Source organism: Oncorhynchus mykiss, chromosome 12, assembly GCF_057628025.1.
Source record: "Oncorhynchus mykiss isolate SJ-2025 chromosome 12, ASM5762802v1, whole genome shotgun sequence".
NCBI classification, from domain to species: Eukaryota; Metazoa; Chordata; class Actinopteri; order Salmoniformes; family Salmonidae; genus Oncorhynchus; species Oncorhynchus mykiss.
Window position 1 is genome coordinate 33,275,149 of NC_143033.1, and position 16,123 is coordinate 33,291,271.

The following is a 16,123-nucleotide window of genomic DNA, read 5'->3' on the forward strand; positions in this document are numbered from 1 at the left end:
GTATACCTCCACGACATACTTTGATACGCATCAATAGGGAATAAGAATGGACTAAATGCAATGGCCACTAAAACAAAAGTGGGTATACGGTTTATACCTGCGTAAACCCTACATTACACCCTTCGTGTTTAGAAAAAAGTGCTCTCCTACATGAGTGCGCTGGTATTACGGTTGCTGTCCTTTCAGAATCACGAACCTGTCACACACTGAAGGCCTATAGGTTCGCCACTGCGCAAACATGTCTACAAAATATATAACGGCTGATAAGATAATGTTTATTTTTTTCCTCCCCAATTTCGATTTTGCCTCATCGCTGCAACTGCCCAATGGATATTAAAATTATATTTTAAGAAAGGAGTGCATATACGGTCTGGCGAAGAGGTTTCATACGCTAACTGAATGGAGACTGATAATTAGCTTCCCTATCAAATCTAAAAAGCTCAAATAGAAAACCGAAGAAAATGAACATCAATGACAAATGGTTTGATGAAGAATGCAAAAATCTAAGAAAGAAATTGAGAAACCTGTCCAACCAAAAACATAGAGACCCGGAAAAGCTGAGTCTACGCGTTCACTATGGTGAATCACTGAAACAATACAGAAGTACACTACGGAAAAAGAAGGAACAGCACGTCAGAAATCAACTCAATGTAATTGAAGAATCCATAGACTCTAACCACTTCTGGGAAAATTGGAAAACTCTAAACAAACAACAACACGAAAAATTATCTTTCCAAAATGGAGATGTATGGGTAAACCACTTCTCCAATCTTTTTGGCTCTATAACAAAGAATAAAGAGCAAAAACATATACACGATCAAATACAAATCTTAGAATCAACTATTAAAGACTACCAGAACTCACTGGATTCTACAATGACCTTGAATGAGTTACAGGACAAAATAAAAATCCTCCAACCCCAAAAGGCCTGTGGTGTTGATGGTATCCTTAATGAAATGATCAAATATACAGACAACAAATTCCAATTGGCTATTCTAAAACTCTTTAAAATCATCCTTAGCTCTGGCATCTTCCCCAATATTTGGAACCAAGGACTGATCACCCCAATCCACAAAAGTGGAGACAAATTTGACCCCAATAACTACCGTGGAATATGCATCAACAGTAACCTTGGGAAAATCCTCTGCATTATCATTAACAGCAGACTCGTACATTTCCTCAATGAAAACAATGTACTGAGCGAATGTCAAATTGGCTTTTTACCAAATTACCGTACAACAGACCATGTATTCACCCTACACACTGCAATTGACAACCAAACAAACCAAAACAAAGGCAAAGTCTTCTCATGCTTTGTTGATTTCAAAAAAGCCTTCGACTCAATTTGGCATGAGGGTCTGCTATACAAATTGATGGAAAGTGGTGTTGGGGGTAAAACACATGACATTATAAAATCCATGTACACAAACAACAAGTGTGCGGTTAAAACTGGCAAAAAACACACATATTTCTTCACACAGGGTCGTGGGGTGAGACAGGGATGCCTACTGTTTGCTGATGATCTCGTGCTTCTGTCACCAACCAAGGAGGGCCTACAGCAGCACCTAGATCTTCTGCACATCTTCTGCACAGACCTGGGCCCTGACAGTAAATCTCAGTAAGACCAAAATAATGGTGTTCCAAAAAAGGTCCAGTCGCCAGGACCACAAATACAAATTCCATCTAGACACTGTTGCCCTAGAGCACACAAAAAACTATACATACCTTGGCCTAAACATCAGCGCCACAGGTAACTTCCACAAAGCTGTGAACGATCTGAGAGACAAGGCAAGAACGACATTCTATGCCACCAAAAGGAACATAAATTTCAACATACCAATTAGGATCTGGCTAAAAATACTTGAATCAGTCATAGAGCCCATTGCCCTTTATGGTTTTGAGGTCTGGAGTCCGCTCACCAACCAAGACACCAAATTGAGACTCTGCATGCAGAATTCTGCAAAAATATCCTCCGTGTACAACGTAGAACACCAAATAATGCATGCAGAGCAGAATTAGGCCGATACCCACTAATTATCAAAATCCAGAAAAGAGCCGTTAAATTCTATAACCACCTAAAAGGAAACGATTCCCAAACCTTCCATAACAAAGCCATCACCTACAGAGAGATGAACCTGGAGAAGAGTCCCCTAAGCAAGCTGGTCCTAGGGCTCTGTTCACAAACACAAACACACCCCACAGAGCCCCAGGACAACAGCACAATTAGACCCAACCAAATCATGAGAAAAGAAAAAGAGAATTACTTGACATATTGGAAAGAATTAACAAAAAAACAGAGCAAACTAGAATGCTATTTGGCCTTAAACAGAGAGTACACAGTGGCAGAATACCTGACCACTGTGACTGACCCAAACTTAAGGAAAGCTTTGACTATGTACAGACTCAGTGAGCATAGCCTTGCTATTGAGAAAGGTCGCCTTAGGCAGACATGGCTCTCAAGAGAAGATGTGCTCACTGCCCACAAAATGAGGTGGAAACTGAGCTGCACTTCCTAACCTCCTGCCCAATGTATGACCATATTAGAGAGACATATTTCCCTCAGATAACACAGATTCACAAAGAATTCAAAAACAAATCCAATTTTGATAAACTTCCATATCTACTGGGTGAAATTCCACAGTGTGCCATCACAGCAGCAATATTTGTGACCTGTTGCCACAAGAAAAGGGCAACCAGTGAAGAACAAACACCATTGTAAATACAACCCATATTTATGCTTATTTATTTTCCCTTGTGTACTTTAACCATTTGTACATTGTTAAAACACTGTATATATATAATATGACATTTGGATTGTCTTTATTGTTTGGAAACTTCTGTATGTGTAATGTTTACCGTGAATTTTGATTGTTTATTTCACTTTTGTATATTATCTACCTCACTTGCTTTGGCAATGTTAACACATGTTTCCCATGCCAATAAAGCCCCTTGAATTGAACTGAATTAATTATGAGTTTTTTACTCGGCTGGTCTTGGGAAGAAATTACGAGTCCTGAATGTCCCGAGATCGAGTCAAGCCCGAGTACAAATGTGTCCGAAACCGAGACACTCAATATATGGTCTCGAGGACCTGGAGCCCTCTAAACCTTTTTTGATAACTCATAATCCAAACTAAGTACAGTCTTCTACAAGGGTTCTACCCACTCTGATTTGATACATACAGGCCGATTTAGATGAAGGTTGACCACCCCCCTGTGGATATTTTAAAAAAAAATGTATTTCACCTTTGCAGTTGTATTTTGCTTCGTATAGGACGTGTACTAATAAGGAAGCGCAGTGTAATTTTGGAGCAGTTAAAATATAGTACGCTTTTTCATAGTTTCAAACAACATTATTACATCCCCATTTACATTCTTTAACTTTATTTTGTAGCTGAAGGATGATTTCAAGTCAGCCATTTTAGTCCCGTTGCTCAATGGGGATGACGTCAAACCGTCACTAGTTACCACAAAATAGGCTATATCGTAACAATTCATTAAAACAAAAACGTGCTTTTTTGTCTTAATTTAAGGTCAAGGTTAGGCATAATGTTATCAGTTTGGTTGCAGTCTGGTTTGTAAATCATAATAAAAAGAGACATTGTAGAAATAGGCGGGGTTTAGCCACAATTATGACTCTGTGACTGTAATAACTAGTGACGACCGTGACGTAAGGGCTAGTCCAGAAAACGCGCGCACCGCTTCCTGGGGCAGGTTATGCTCTCATGCGGAGGTTCAGACTTTCATGAGCTAAACTGGCAACAGTTTTCCATATGGTGATGAACAGCAATTACGGTAATATGATGGCCTTTTAATTGTTATTTTGGATAATCAAATAACATGTTTTGATGTGTAGTTTACAAAGTTTACTTAGCTAGTTGCCCGAAGAATGTATTATTAATAGCATGTTTTTTTAAAAACTGTTTCTCTTGAGCTACAGTAGCTAGCTGGGATGACGTTAAGGATACTTCACTTGAAAAGTTTTGTCACAAACATCTGCAATTAATATAAACATCGGTTATGTATATAGTTTTTACGTTTTTGTCTGGGTTTTGTTGTTGGCGAACACTGAGTTAGCCAGCTATGAATGATTGATTGGCAGTCACATGGCTAAACGGAAATAATGCATCACAGCGCGCCTTTCTGGAAAATGTCCCGCCAGACTGGAATGTCGTTTGGATTCAACAATGGTTAACCCACTAAATTAGCTGAATATTTACTATTCAACGAATTCTTGTCGGCTTGTTTTGCGTTGCTAGGTAGGCTTTGCTTGCTACATAGTTCATGTATTTTGGAGATTAATTGATGGATGAAACTGCTGTTTCTAGGCTTTTAACTTGTTTGTGAGTTTACTGTTTCTAGTCAATTTGTGCTACTATTCCTCATATTTCCAGAAGTTCGACCATCGTTACAGCACATCAGTGAAACATGATGAAGAAAGAGATTGCAGCAGTGGTGTTTTTCCTGAAAAGACTGATCAAGAAGGTGGAAAGGTTGGATACCCAGAAAGTGGACTTGTTTGTGGAGCGGTTGACTGTTGCCCTGCAGGAGAAGTTCAGGGGGCATTGGTATCCTGACAACCCCAGCAAAGGACAGGCCTTCAGGTAACTGACTATGAATCAGATGCCGGTCTGTGGCCTTGCTCCCCCTATCTTGATTACCATATCAGTAGCTTTATCAACCTATAGTCTAGGGCATCATGCCCTATGAAGAATTAGGGTATATTTTGGATATGCAGCGATATGTATGATTGGAGTTATTGAAGGTCTATTGCATACTCTACTACTTTGCAGGTGTATTCGGGTGAACAGGTTGCAGAGGGAGGATCCAGAGCTGCTGCGGGCCTGCCAGGAGAGTGGGGTTCAGTACAAGGACCTTGGCCTGCCCAGAGAACTCACCCTGTGGGTGGATCCAGGGGAGGTGTGCTGCAGGTCAGTCTTAAAAGCATTGGCTGGAGGGAGTGTACACTTTGGGAGATTGGCAGTCTCAGGGTTCGCACAAGGTGCTCGAAGTACTCTGAAATTCAAGGACTGGAATACCTTGAAAATCAGACATTTTCTCAAGTTGGTACTTGAATAAAAATGAGCAGGAAATCTTAAAATATGTTAATATAAATAATATTACATGTATTGGTCTTAAGAATTAATTTCCAGAAGTTAAATATTTTTTTTTTTAGCTCACGTGATTTGTGCTCAGGTTGCCAGGTGAGTGAGTGCTCATACCACTCACACTGCCACTCAACCAGGCAGGTACAGAACTGACTGATGAGGCGCCGCCAAAACGTCACATCGACAGCTAAAATGCCGGACAAATGTAGATTAAATCCTGCTTGGCAGGATATTGATGTTTTATGAATGGGTTTTGCCAGACCCAACCAACCCACATCATGCAAGGTGTAAAAAAATGCATCAAAGATGTTGACATTGTGAGCATGGGTGAATCTGCCCCGAAGAGTTACATGAAGGGGGAAAGACTTAAAGCTGCAGCCCGGGCTGGCATCAGTTCTACATTGAGACTTTTTCTTTGCAACAACCTCCAGAGCTTCAGCAGCAACAGCACAACCAGACTAACCGGCAAAGAAACGTTTCAAATGTGAATGACTTCTGTTAGCTACATTTGAATAATGGAAAGAGCTAGCTAGCCTACTAGCTAACGTTAGCAGGCTAGAGTTTACCAGCTAGCTAGTTAGCTAATAAAACTATGTGAACTGAAGCTGTAGTATTACTACATTTCTAGGTAACTATAGCACTTTATCTATGCCTCGTTCAATGCTGTTGATCTGGGATATTGAGTGTTGAATGATTTTTGTGCACACTGATGTTAGCCAACTTGGCTAAAATAGTGAGCTAACTAGCATTGAGTAGTCTGTTTGCAAACATTTGGCTAGCTAGTTAGCTTGCAAACTCTACCACTGTGAATTTCTGGATACAGAACAGTACATTTTTTCCATCAAAGCCAGCCAAGATCTGCTGACTAATGAACTAGCACCATGATTCAGCAGCATTGTTTCTGAAAGTAGTTTCCACAGCTGCACCTAATTGCAAGCTATAACGTTAGACATTTAATACATTGTTTAAAGATAAGTGGTTTTAATTACCATTGTTCTATTTGTTTGTTTAATGTCTGTTCTAAGGTAATATAGCTACAGGCATTGGTTTGAAGGGGACATTTAAAATGTATGTAGCATAGGCTGTGTTTAAGGGTTGAAGATTAAATGTAAGAGGTAGTTGGATATACACTGAGCGTACAAAACATTAAGGGGATCTTCCTAATATTGAGTTGCACTACCAAGTTTACATACACCTTAGCCAAATACATTTAAACTCAGTTTTTCACAGTTCCTGACATTTAATCCTAGTAAAAATTCCTTGTTTTATTTTAAAAATGTGAAATGTCAGAATAATAATAGTGATTTATTTCAGCTTTTATTTCTTTCATCACATTCCCAGTGGGTCAGAAATTTACACACTCAATTAGTATTTAGTAGCATTGCCTTTAAATTGTTTAACTTGGGTCAAATGTTTCGGGTAGCCTTCCACAAGCTTCCCACAATAAGTTGAGTGAATTTTGGCCCATTCCTCCTGACAGAGCTGGTGTAACTGAGTAAGGTTTGTAGGCCTCCTTGCTCGCACACACTTTTTCAGTTCTACCATGCATGTTCTATAGGATTGAGGTCGGGGCTTTGTGACGGCCACTCCAATACCTTGACTTTGTTGTCCTTAAGCCATTTTGCCACAACTTTGGAAGTATGCTTGGGATCATTGTCCATTTGGAAGACCCCTTTGCGACCAAGCTTTAACTTCCTGACTGTGTTGAGATGTTGCTTCAATATATCCACATAATTTTCCTACCTCATGATGCCATCTATTTTTGTGAAGTGCAACAGTCCCTCCTGCGGCAAAGCACCCCCACAACATGATGCTGCCATCCCCGTGCTTCATGGTTGGGATGGTGTTCTTCGGCTTGCAAGCCTCCCCAATTTTCCTCCAAACATAACGCCGATCATTATCGCCAAACAGTTCTATTTTTGTTTCATCAGACCAGAGGACATTTCTCCAAAAAGTACAATCTTTGTCCCCATGTGCAGTTGCAAACTGGTCTGGCTTTTTTATGGCGGTTTTGGAGCAGTGGCTTCTTTCAGGTTATGCAGCCTTTCAGGTTATGTCAATATAGCACTCGTTTGACTGTGGATAGAGATACTTTTGTACCTGTTTCCTCCAGCATCTTCACAAGGTCTTTTGCTGCTGTTCTGGGATTGATTTGCTTTTTCGCATCAAAGTGGGTTCGTTTCCAGGAGACAGAGCGCATCTCCTTCCTGAGCCCTATGACGACTGTGTCCTCCCATGGTGTTTATGCTTGTATACTATTGTTTGTACAAATGAACGTGGTACCTTCAGGCGTTTGTAAATTGCTCCCAAGGATGAACCAGACTTGTGGAGGTCTACCGTTTAAAACATGTTTTTTCATTCTGAAGTCTTGGCTGATTCCTTTTGATTTTCCCATGATGCCAAGCAAAGAGGAACTGAATTTGTAGGTAGACCTTGAAATACATCCACAGGCACACCTCAAATGATGTCAATTAGCCTATCAGAAGCTTCTAAAGCCATGACATCATTTTCTGGAATTTTCCAAGCTGTTTAAAGGCACTGTCAACTTAGTGTATGTAGACTTCTGACCTGCTGGAATTGTGATACAGTGAAATAATCTGTAAACCATTATTAGAAAAATGACTTGTCATGCAAAAAGTAGATGTTCTAACCGACTTGCCAATGCTATAGTTTGTTAACAAGAAATATGTGGAGTGGTTGAAAAATTTGTTTTAATGACTCCAACCTAAGTGTATGTAAACTTCCGACTTCAATTGTACATAATTTCTCTTGCCTGTTCATACTCTGAAAGGGACACATATGCACTCCATGTCTCAATTGTTTCAGGGTGTAAAAATCATTTTAGTATGTCTCTTCCCATTCATCTACACTGATTTTGAAGTGGATTTAACAAGTTCCATCAATAAGGGATCATAGCTTTCACTTGGAATCATCTGGTCATCTATGTCATGGAAACAGGTGGCCTTAATGTTTTGTGCACTCAGTATGAATGTCAAGTAAAGGGATATTCCATTACAAATACAACCTAACATGAGTAGAATTGTATTGCTTTCGGAATCCTCCACCTGAGTTCAAAGCTCTCTTCACGGGTCTGAAACAATGATTCATGATGCGCAGAGATCCTATGGTCAATGAAGTGTCGCCCACTACTCCTGCAAAAGTGCAGAGGACAATGCCACAATTTTCCCCTGGATGTTTCCTGACAGTGCTAATGCCAATTCATATGCCTGTACGGAGGAGAACTGCCTACGTGATCAATCATGGTCTTGCGCCTTACTTTCGGCACCACCTCCTGGACAAGTTGCTGAAAAACGATGGTTATGTGCTGCTTTTTGACGAATTGTTGAAGAAAAAAAACAGTTTAGCTGAAAGATGTCCACGTAAGGTATTTAGACCCTGCACGACCAACAAGGTTACCACACTACCTGGACTCATCCTTCAAGGGACATGGCACAACTAAGGACTGTCTCTCCAGAGCAGACAGATAAACGTAACATGTCTCACCCCCTAACATTTCGATGGATGGACCAAATGTTAAGGTTTTTACAGAGAATTCACATCTGCAAGGACATATTGGGCCATGTTCCTTGCGGTGTCCACAAAGCGTTTTGAAATGCATTTGACTGATGAATGATGTCCCTGCAAGACGGGATTATTTTGTGACAAATCACAGGCTTCTCATTTTTCCCTAAAGTTGTGTGGACATCGTTGGGTAGAAAACAGGTTTCAACTAGAGGTTTTGCCAAACCTAATAACATTTGTACAAGCAGTCGAAAGCAGAAAATCCTGCAGAACACCGACATGCTGTAAAGGAAGTGATAGCAGACACTTATCCTACAGGGTTCGCACAAGGTGCTTAAAGTACTTGAATTTGGCACTCTGGAATTCAAATACTGGAATACAGTTACAGTATTCATCCCCCTTGGTGTTTTTCCTATTTTCTTGCATTACAACCTGTAATTTAAATGGATATTTATTTGGATTTCATGTAATGGACATACAAAATAATCCTAATCTTGTGAGAGAGGAAAAAAAATGTTAGCCCCCCCCCCCCCCCTTTAAGTGTCACATGATCTCTGTATGTATATGTGTGTGTGTGTGTGTGTGTGTGCGTGCATGTATGTTCTGAAACGTACCAGAGTCAGAAACACCAACAAGCAAGGGGCACCATGAAGACCAGGGAGCTCTCCAAACAGGTCAGGGACAAAGTTGTGGAGAAGTACAGATCAGGGTTGAGTTAGATTAAAAAAAAAAAAAAAAAAAAAAAAAAAAAAAAAAAAAAATGAAACTTTGAACATCCCACGGAGCTCAGTTTTTATAAAAATGAAATATGGGACCACAACAAACAAGCCAAGAGGGGGCCGCCCACCAAAACTCACAGACCAGGCAAGGAGGGCATTAATCAGAGAGCCAACAATGAGACCAAAGATAAGCTTGAAGGAGCTGCAAAGCTCCACAGCTGAGATTGGAGTATCTATCCATAGGACCACTTTAAACCGTACACTCCATAGAGCTGGGCTTTACAGAAGAGTGGTCAGGGGAAAAAATAAGTAAACATGCTTGGTGTTCGCCAGAAGCCATGTGGGAGAGTCCCGGTACTCTGGTCAGACGTGACTAAAATTTGATCTTTTTGGCAATCAAGGAAAACACTGTCTGGCACAAACCCGACACCTCTCACCTCTTCAATAATTTGTCGCTTCAAATTATTGCTGCTACAGTTTATAAATAAAATGATTCACATATTGTGATATCAATTAAACAATGTTACATGGCATCAGTGGTGTAAATTTCTTAAGTAAAAATACTTTAATGTAGTTTTGGGGAGTATCTGTACTTTACTGTTTATTTCTGCCAACTTTTACTTTACTACATTCCTAAATAAAAGAATGTACTTTTTACTCCATACATTTTTGACACCCGTTTTGACAGAAATGGTCCAATTCACGTACTTATCAGGAGAACATCCCTGGTCATCCCTACTGCCTCTGGTCTGGCGGACTCACTAAACACATGCTTTGTTTGTAAATTTATGTCTGAGTGTTGGCGTGTGCCCCTGGCTATTCATCAAATTAAAAAATATATATTTGTGCCCTCTGGTTTGTTTTAATATAAGGAATTTGAAATGGATTATACTTTTACTTTTGATGCTTAAGTACATTTTATCAAATCTATTTACTTTTGATACTTAAGTATTTGGTTTTAAGTATACTTAAGGCTTTTACACAAGTAATATCACTTTTACGAGTCATTTTATATTAAGGTATCTTAACTTTTACTCCAGTATGACAATTGAGTACTTTTCCACCACTTTTTCCACGACCTAGAAACAACTGCGTAATAGGAACTACTACAAATTTATGGTCCTTAAATTAATATTAGTGCTTCAAAAAGTACTTAAGCCCTTGAATTTGACTTGCCACTGTCTGTACAATCCCGAGTCATTTTTGAAGCCTTTGTTCCATTGTTTACCTCTTTAACTACACCATTCATGTTCAATCCCTCTGGGTCACCAGTCGAGGCACTAAATTGTTGATATACATTCAGTGACAAAGAATTGTCTTGTTGGCTTCTTTTCCTCGTGCAGATATGGAGAGAGAAACCTTGCTTTCACTGTTGCCAGTTTCTCTGGTGATGACAAAGAGGATGTGACCAGCGCTGTCGAGAGGGTGACATCTGACTACCACTCCTGTTCCTCCTCAGACGAGGATAGTGGCCTCAGGGAAACCCGTCCTCCCCCTACCTTCCCTCAAAATCGCCATAAATACCAGGTACAACCAGTAACGAATATAGAGGTTGCAACAATTTTGTGTTCCATACAGTCTTGTCTGAAAACCTCCTTGGTTGGCTCTGACAATGGGGGAAATATAATTGAAATTGACCAATGTTTTATTGTTCAAAGGTGATCTACCCAGCTACTCCTTTGTGGCGTCCTCCAGTGCCCAAGCAGAAGATGTGGCCGGGTAAAGGATATAATGGACCTCCACGTCCTCCTCACTATGACTTCAGAACTCAAGGTAGACCCACCCAGCCCTTCAGACACAACGACTGGGCCCCACCTGGCCACAGAAGGTGGCACGGATACTGGGGTGGCACTCCAGGCCTGGCTCACTGTTAGGGACCACGCAAGTGTTGCTGTTAGTGTTAGCCTGTTCCAGGTTCCCTGAGCTGTGAAAGGGTGTCCACTAGAGCAAGCAATATAGTTCTTGTTAGAGGAGAATGAGAGGGCAAACTAAAATTCACTAACATGACTGACCACATTTTTAAAAACTATTTTAGTAGTTTAATAGTCACTCTGGAAACTCTTGAATTTGTTTAATTCTTTTTGTGATAAGAACATTAACTCTTTGCACTTTAGATCATTTGTAATCGTGTGAGTAAAGGAATCTACAGTTGTAATGGAGAAGGAATATTGGAATTTGTATTTTCATGTATTTTATAGCTATGAAGATATATGTACTGTATTTATATTTGATGGATAATTGTATGTTACCTACTGTACTGTCCATCAGTTATGTTCTGAAAACTTATTTATTCAGTTCACTCATGAATTGTGCCAACCTCTTAAATTATGAGACATTAAACAAATTTTCAAATCATACTCTGTTGCTGTTTTTATATATTTGAATGCTTGTTGCCTTCATCCCATAGGCTTACAGTAAATACCATATTATATGCAAATACAATGATTGTCTATGGCAGACAAATAATGTACATATTTGTATTACACCTGTTGAATTGACGTTCTGATCAAATGTGTGCACTGTCATTATAGACCTACATTGTAAAGCTTTTCACAACTATATTTTATAACTTTAACTTGTCTTGTTCTGTGTTTCAAAGTTCAGTAAATGTACTATTTCTATAACCATTGATTAGAAAGCTGTCCAGTGTTGTGAACGCATGTAATACGGCAGGGGGCGTGAAAGTGCCTTCGAAAACACGACTTTGGTACCCTCCGGAAATCACGTGTCTGGACTCCAGCTCTCCTATAATGCACCTGCTGAGGCGTAGAGGGATCGGATAGTTTTGATGCTTCGGGAGAGTGCTCTGACAGTCGAAAGCACCGCATAAGTTTATTTTTCACCTGTGTTTTGAAAGAAAATTATTGGAATAGACCGAAAGGAATGGATTTCACGATACCCCACCTCTGCTGTGTATTGATTAGTCTTATCGCAGGTAAGTTTGGCGTCCACCGGCTACTTAAAAAAAAATCTTACATTTTCATAAGCGCGAGCGAAAATGGAGTGCTGGCTAGGAGCACCATGCTAAAAAGTTACATATTTGCGAATAAAATAACGATCTGGTTGTCTGTTCTATTTAATATGTCAAATAATTACTTTATACTAATTTGCTTACGCCTGTTTTTACTTATATCGAAAATGTCTAGCTAGTTTAGCATAGGAAGTTTGATACAATTTTGAATAACGTCAGCTAACTAAATAACACTTGTCAAAATGTGATAACACATTATATCCTTGAATTCTGGAATCCCAAATGTAGACGCACTGTGCATAAAGTAACGTAGATATTTATTATTGAAATTACTGGAAATGCGTTTGACTTGAATAACATGTATATGCTTCAACACATGGTTTATTGAACTCACATATTATGGATAATATGCTAGAACAGTATTTATTTTTTACAGTAAACATATTTGCTAAATTGATATTGGTTGCATCGTGGTGAGATTTGTTTTCCCTACAAGCTGCAAAGCATTTTTTAACGCTACCTAGTTGTTTTTGTTTTGCAACTGGTAGTTAACACACACAATAGCCTGATCCGCCTTAAAACCTGTAAAGGGCTTCAAAGTGCTGCGTTTTCTGTCTGCCATCTGCCAAGACAATTTAAACTGTATTTCCCCCCCTCCCGCGCTAGGCAGGAGTCTGAAGGTCTTTAAATGACTTTTAGGTGCTTTCTAAACCCAGACAGAAATGCATTTTAATCACATGTTGGTCGCTGAGTATCGACCAGATTTATGTCCCTGAAGTATATTCTTACTGTATGTGAGTGGGAACTTTCTACGATTAGGCCAACAGTAAGTGTAGCCCATTTGGTATTAGTTTTCTTTAGTCTCATGGATGGAAAACAGAGGGCCTAATTCGTTTTAATTCACAATCCTTCACCAGTTATTTGTTGAGGTCCATTTTCTCCTGACTGCTAATAATATCCCACACTTCTGTCACTATTCCTTCCCAAAGTAATATGCCACTACAACACACAATGTCCTGCTTATATGAATCAGTGATGAAAAAAGATTGGGGCCATCGACTCATGTAGGTGGCTCTGATTGAGGCGTGTTAGATGCATTGGTATCATAAAACTGTTGAAATGGGTTTTGGCTCTCACATCATCTAGTTGGGATGGAAATCACCCTCTTATCAGCAGGTCAGGCGATTCAGATGGGTTGTTAACATTGATTACCTATAAAACTAAACAATACAGCTAAAACGTTTGTCAACTGGGATGCACTTTAGACAGTGTGTATTATTGAGAGTGGGGAGCTCACTGCTACAGGGGAATTCAGCACTCCTATTATTATTTGTGTGTCACTTGTAGCTTGTTGCTGTCCTGGAATTTCGACTGAAACCAGCCCCTCCCTCTCTCACCACAAAGTGAAACTATGGTACTGTAGATGGATTGTGTTACTATTAGTATCAGCCTGTGTTCTGTAGCTCAAAGGTTCCCTGCACTTTTAAAGTGGAGCTGCCACTGTGGATGGAGCCATGGTTATAGGGCAATGATATCCCGCACCACTGGTTACTGATAAACCCCTGCAATAATGAAGTGCTTCGTTTACACAGGCAGGCACAACTCTTTCTGCTGTGTTAAAGCCCTGGCACAGTGTGGGTAATGTTTAAAGGTCTGGTTAGGGGTGTCGTTATACTTGCCCACCAGTGCATTGTTCTGTAATGCAATACATTTTTGTACATGAGTAGAGGCTCATTACCATAATAATGTCTTCATGGGCTCATCATTTGGGGTGCTCATCCTCTTCCAAATGGTGATTCAATGCAACTAGGACATTTCTAGCTTATATGTTAAACTTCATGAAGCTTTCATTATTTTATTAGGTCGACCTAAATGCTTCACCAAAAACATTTACAAGCAAATATCATACTATATAAAGCAAAGGATGTCTAGCAGGGTATAGTTAGTTTCCGGAGATGTGATGTAACGGTTTCTTAAAACCCTTCATATAGACTAGCTTTGCCTACTGAAACAAATACGTTTTTACAGGGAGCTCAATGTCAAAGGTGATTCTCTTTTTGAGGCTTGTGTCAAGACAGTGTCCAAGGCACTTCTGTGTTTGTCATGTCAGAGACACATTCTCTATATCTTCTCCATAGTCCCTGACAGCCCTGTCTAGTCCTGGCTGAATTAAGCAGATGCCAGTAGACATCCTCCAGCCAGTCAGCACTTTGATGTTTGTTTAAGTTGTGGGGCCTGGATTGTTATTTTCTCTGAAACCTGAGGAGGTCTCCTGTAGAGCCGGCTCTGGCCAGCTCTGGTCTCCCCCCCCTTCACCCCTGGCCTACTCTGCTCCCCTTCATCCCTGGCTGTGGACTGGTCATTGTTGAGTGAAGCTTGGGACCTAGGATAAGGTAAATTCAGAGAGACTCAGAGTGCAGAAGACCAAGGATGTTGTTGTTACCTGATAAGCTTGCTGCACTCCACTCCCCGCTGGGAGCTCATTGCTAGGATACCTTTTCTAAACATGCAAATCAATTATAATTTGTGGGCCGAGTACTATAGGTGTCAACTTTACAGTGAAATGCCTACTTACGGGCCCTTTCCCAACAATGCAGTTAGTAATGAGTTAAAAAGTAAGACAAATTTGCTAAATAAAATAGTAACACAATAAAATAACAATAATGAGGCTATATACAAGGATTACCGACACCGAGTCAATGTGCAGGAGTACAAGGTAGAGGTAAAAGTGACAAGGCAATCAGGATAGATGATTAACAAAGTAGCAGCAACATATGTGAAGAGTGTGTTTGTGTGGGGTTTGTATTCTTGTGATTGCGTGTGTGTGTTGAAGTGTCAGTGTAATGTGTGTGGGTAGAACCCAGTGAGTGTGCAAGAGTCAATGCAAAAAATGAAATAAACCTGTCAGTACTAATAGTCTGGGTAGCCATTTGATTACCTGTTCAGTAGATCCTGGGGGTGTCTGTTTATATTGGTGGGTCTGAAGGGATTCCTTTTGAGTCACTCATCAAAACAAAATTCTTTGACACAAATGCATTTTTTAATGTTCACTTAGTCTATTGTTCGCTGATCATGGCCAGGGTGAGGTTCTTTTGACCTAACTTAAACTCACCCTTTCCGATTTCGACTCACTACATTATGATATGCTTGTTTATCTCAAAAAGTATTATGGGGTTTCAGGCATCCAGCCAGCCTAGTTTTCAGTTCTGCTGTCTGAAAGAAATTGAGATATATTTGTTCAGAACATATTGTTCAAGAACATATCATTTTATATTTGATGGTTTGGAAAGTCTGGCCCTTGGAAAAATCTAGAAAGTGACATGGCAAGAGCGATAAGAGAAGGCATTTCTGTACTGTTCAACCTGCGCTATGCATGGACACAATGTAGACGAGCAGCTTTGGCTTGAGGTCATGATTTCACATTCAGTTCTTGTGTCATGGCTGAAACAGACCCATCCCTCCTCTCACTTCAAATACGCTCTGGTAGCAGCCAGCTTCCCCTCCAAACCAAAATCTGCCCGCCCGGTCCCATTCACTCTGCCCGAAGCTCCTTTCTTTATTAGAAAATAAAGCAAGAACACGTAGAGTCAGATTGCACTCCAGGGACACCGCTGCTGTGTTCTCCACAATCGAATGATGAGAATGAAAGCACATGAATATTCAGAGACCCAGGCGGACCCTAAATATTTTAACATGCCGAGTCGCGCAGGCTCCTTGTCGAGTGACGACTCTTGTTCCCTCGTCTGCTTGGGAGTGCGAAACGATGCTGATCCCTTAACCCGAGCAAACCCGGTTCCTTTAAAA

At 40.2% G+C, this 16,123-nt stretch overlaps 2 protein-coding genes across 3 annotated transcripts in view; both read left to right on the forward strand.

Moving 5' to 3' along the window:
* The first annotated feature begins 3,706 nt into the window (after positions 1 to 3,706).
* Positions 3,707 to 11,705, forward strand: btg3 (B-cell translocation gene 3). Of its 2 annotated transcripts, none has more exon segments than NM_001165080.1 (5): positions 3,707 to 3,794; positions 4,394 to 4,603; positions 4,793 to 4,930; positions 10,692 to 10,875; positions 11,007 to 11,702. In NM_001165080.1, coding segments are annotated over 4 exon segments (714 nt in total). In that variant the 5' UTR covers positions 3,707 to 3,794; positions 4,394 to 4,427; the 3' UTR covers positions 11,223 to 11,702.
* A 397-nt stretch (positions 11,706 to 12,102) lies between these two features.
* Positions 12,103 to 16,123, forward strand: part of cxadr (CXADR Ig-like cell adhesion molecule) — a 61,272-nt gene continuing 57,251 nt past the window's right edge. Inside the window, exon 1 of the mRNA XM_036937414.2 lies at positions 12,103 to 12,283. Coding sequence (XP_036793309.1) covers positions 12,232 to 12,283 — 52 coding nt within the window. The 5' untranslated portion in view covers positions 12,103 to 12,231. The remainder of the gene's footprint in view (positions 12,284 to 16,123) is intronic.

Bases quoted from the DNA above. Each gene is read 5' to 3' on its own strand.
- btg3 (XM_021622431.3), top strand. From the start codon at position 4,428: ATGATGAAGAAAGAGATTGCAGCAGTGGTGTTTTTCCTGAAAAGACTG. The intron at 4,604-4,792 runs GTAACTGACTAT...ACTACTTTGCAG, and splicing joins AGCAAAGGACAGGCCTTCAG to GTGTATTCGGGTGAACAGGT. The intron at 10,876-11,006 runs GTACAACCAGTA...TATTGTTCAAAG, and splicing joins AAAATCGCCATAAATACCAG to GTGATCTACCCAGCTACTCC.